Genomic DNA, 3,231 nt, shown 5'->3' with positions numbered 1-3,231 from the left:
TTCAAATTTCTATTTTTCATGACTATTTGTTGGTTTGTATTTTGATATCATCTTCCATATTTTTATCATCTACGTATAATAGTTTGACCTGAAATGAAGCTGGTTCCACTGTTTTGTCAAAGGATAACATATCTCGGTTTCTAATTTTATTAAAAAGCTTATAAAATGTACAAACAAAAACAACATTTATATTACTTGGTTTGGTTTTCGCCTTTAGATAAATAATAAATCAAACAAAGAAAAAAAAATAAAGCTTACATGTTGATTAGTTGATGATAAATCAAACAAAGAAAAAAGTAAAGCTTACATGTTGATTAGTTAGTTGTACATGCATATATTATAGATGTTTAACTTTTTCATTCCTAAAATTTTAAAAATCACGTTTTCGTTCGTTTTCGCATATCCGTTTCTGATTCCATACAACCGGTGGAGAGCATCAGATACAAAATTATCAGATGTATAAAAGCTGTTGTGTATATATATATATATGGTGGAGTAACAAAGGAAACAGAGTAACTCCTAACTACAAACTAAAGAGATTACATAATGTTACCAAAAAAAGCATAATGTTTATATATGGGAGGATAAAAAAGAATGTTCAAGAAATTTTCTTGAGTTTATTAGGCATCATCGTGTAAGTGGCTCTTTTGGGTTTATGAATGGGTTTAGGAGCTAGTTCTTCTTCTTCAACATGGTCGTCGTCTACATGTTCCTCATCATCAAGATCATCTTCTTGATCAGTCGTCCAAATCATCCTCTGCTGATAGTATCTAAAGGCAACGAAGAGCATGAATGCTGCCCATACACGAGCAACGACGGATGAGAGGTTCCAGACGAGGGTGAAGAGTGCCAACGCCACTGCCTTTTTGTGACTACACGATTCCCATGCATCCCTGAATCTTCTCATCCAGAACTTCCCTGAAATGTACACAACATGTTTGATTAGATTGTTGTCTTAACGCAAGATGTAACAGAAACAATCGGAGTTTTAATTACCGTAAGCGGAGAAGTGTGTTGAGTAGGAGATGAAGATTTTAGGTACTGTAAAAGCTCCCAAAAAGCCTGTTCTCACACACAAACAAACACTCACATCACATGTCACAATGCAACTTTCTAAATCAAGTAACCTTAAGGGGGTAGAAGACAAGTTACCAAATTTGGCAAGGTTCCAAAGAGTGATAGAAGAGCCACACCTCGCCAAGACGAACAACACCACTCCCATCTGCACATAACCATCATTACCATCTACTTTGGGTTAAGGTCAATGGAGGGAGGAAGTTAGAGAAGTGGTACTAACCTTGAGTGTGGTGGAAGGATCACCGGAGAAAAGGGCTCTGAGTTGAAGCAGAGACTCGTTGAGGTAAGGCATAATGAGTCTAAGCATCCTCTTCACATCTTCTTCTCTCACTCCAACTCCTCTATGCCTCTCTTCCTCCTCCACTACTCCCCTGTGGCCATTGACATATATATTCTCTCAGACTCTTGAGCTTCAAACCCAAACATGCAAAGAGACAAGGAGAGATAAGTATCTATGTATCATTTACCTGCGGATCACGGCTTTGAATACAAACATGACGCCAAGATAGATGAGTCCCACATACGCTACCACTGATATGAAGCTGAAGTTGAGATCATTGGCGTATGAAGAAGAGACAATGAGGAATGTTCCGAGGCCGAACACGAGTGCCGACCTTGATGCATCTCTCCACATCACAAGATCCACTGTTTCATTTCATTCAAACCTATTGTGGTTAAAAAACTCTGTTTTTCTACCGAACATATTGAATCAAAGGTTATAATAGATGGGATTATGCATACTTAGTCATCAAGAATCTTACCGAGACTCTGTAATTTGCTCTGCGAATGAGTAAAGTTCTCTTCTTTATCTGCAAATGTGCCTAGAAACAGTTGTCAGAAACAGAGGATCATGGGAAACAGAGTAGGAAAGCACTGAGATTGGGATTAAGAACCTGTGCTTGGTGGGACAGTATAAACGGAAGCTGCCCTTTTTATCACCGGCGGCGGAGTTTTACGGACGGCGGAGGGAGATGGAGATACTCTGTTGTGAGATTGACTGTACTTTTTAATCTCAACATCAACAACTCTGTTTTTGCTAATCTCCTTAGGTACATTCATCTCTTTCACATCAACACTCTTCTTCTCCTCCTCTTCACCCTCTTCTTCCTCGTGATCGCCATTGTCAATCTGATCATCTTCTTTCGAATCAGCGAAGACGACTATCTCCTGACAGACATCCTCTGTGATCTGCTTCTTTTCGTCAACGGTCTCCTCTGTTTTTAAATCTACATCCTCTGTTTTCTCATTAGTTTTCTCCGAGCTCTGAGCCGGCAATGAGTTCACTTTCCTCAACGCAACTGTTTCTAACTCACCGGACTTGACGATCGCCGTGGACATCTCCAATCGGGTCTTCGTAACCCGACCCGGAGTCTTCTCACCTCCTTCTACTAAATCAGATCTCGCCTTCTTCACACTCACCGACAAAGTCAAACTCTTATCATTCTCGCTAGAGATCGATCTCCTCGGCGTCATCGGAGGAGTAGTACCAATAGACCTCCTCGGTGTCGCCGGAGGAGTAGTACCACCAATCGATCTCGGCCTCGCGAGCTTCACATCTGTCTTCCACGCGGGTCGCTTTCCGTTAACCCCCTCCTTTAAGCTCATCTGCTTGTTACAATTCTTGTCGACAGCTTGAAGATGAGTGGCCTTGACGATGGCGTTATTAACACTAGCTTCGTCGTCGCTCTGCATTCTCGCTTCCCAAACAGAGCCTGCAGCTACAACGGCTCCTCCAACGCCTATTCTTCTTGGTCTGCTGTTTGGGTCCATGCTCTGTCCTTTTTAAGTCACTGTCTTACCGGTGATCGAGTTGTGGGGGCAGAGAGTAAAGTGGTAATGATAATGAGCCTTGAAGCTGAAGGAAGAAAAAAAAATGGAGGTTGTTGGATGGATACGGATACACCAAAGTCAGATAATTGAATTTCATCTAACTTACTTCTCACTGAGGGGACCTATCTTTTTGTGTCATGAATCCTAAGACTGTAGATCAACCTAAAAGACTTTGCATGTGGTTTATAGTACTGCAAAGATGCTGCTTAGACATAATCATTAAGATTTGTGATCACAATCTCCTACTTTTCTTTTTTCTTTTTCTAACAGCTTAAAAAAAATTTAAACATTTTTTTCTTTTTGCTTTATTTCACTTCCTTTATC

At 40.4% G+C, this 3,231-nt stretch overlaps 1 protein-coding gene across 4 annotated transcripts; it reads right to left on the bottom strand.

The window, feature by feature from the left end:
* Window positions 1-453: 453 nt before the first annotated feature.
* On the bottom strand, window positions 454-3,231 carry LOC106371572 (reticulon-like protein B21). 4 transcript variants are annotated; one of them, XM_048742953.1, is made up of 7 exons: window positions 3,014-3,202; window positions 1,971-2,932; window positions 1,839-1,898; window positions 1,545-1,722; window positions 1,298-1,448; window positions 997-1,222; window positions 454-918 (listed from the first exon to the last, which is right to left on the bottom strand). In XM_048742953.1, the coding sequence occupies exons 2-7, from the start codon at window positions 2,845-2,847 to the stop codon at window positions 599-601; spliced, it is 1,812 nt and encodes a 603-aa protein (XP_048598910.1). In that variant the 5' UTR covers window positions 2,848-2,932; window positions 3,014-3,202; the 3' UTR covers window positions 454-598. The 4 variants fall into 4 exon arrangements, with proteins under 4 accessions (XP_048598910.1, XP_022549027.2, XP_048598909.1 ...); XM_022693306.2 differs by having other exon boundaries at window positions 997-1,062; window positions 1,153-1,222; window positions 1,971-3,186; XM_048742952.1 differs by having other exon boundaries at window positions 1,971-3,231.

The sequence above is a fragment of the Brassica napus genome, chromosome A10, assembly GCF_020379485.1.
Source record: "Brassica napus cultivar Da-Ae chromosome A10, Da-Ae, whole genome shotgun sequence".
Taxonomy (NCBI): Eukaryota; Viridiplantae; Streptophyta; class Magnoliopsida; order Brassicales; family Brassicaceae; genus Brassica; species Brassica napus.
Note: the sequence above shows the minus strand (reverse complement) of the source record. Positions and strands in the feature narration are given on the sequence as shown.

What these genes read in the sequence shown, in the direction of transcription:
- LOC106371572 (XM_048742952.1), bottom strand. Translation starts at nt 2,847, where the DNA reads ATGGACCCAAACAGCAGACCAAGAAGAATAGGCGTTGGAGGAGCCGTT. An exon ending in ATCCTTCCACCACACTCAAG is followed by an intron (nt 1,223 to 1,297) that starts GTTAGTACCACT and finishes GGTTATGTGCAG; the next exon opens with ATGGGAGTGGTGTTGTTCGT. An exon ending in AACACACTTCTCCGCTTACG is followed by an intron (nt 919 to 996) that starts GTAATTAAAACT and finishes TGTACATTTCAG; the next exon opens with GGAAGTTCTGGATGAGAAGA.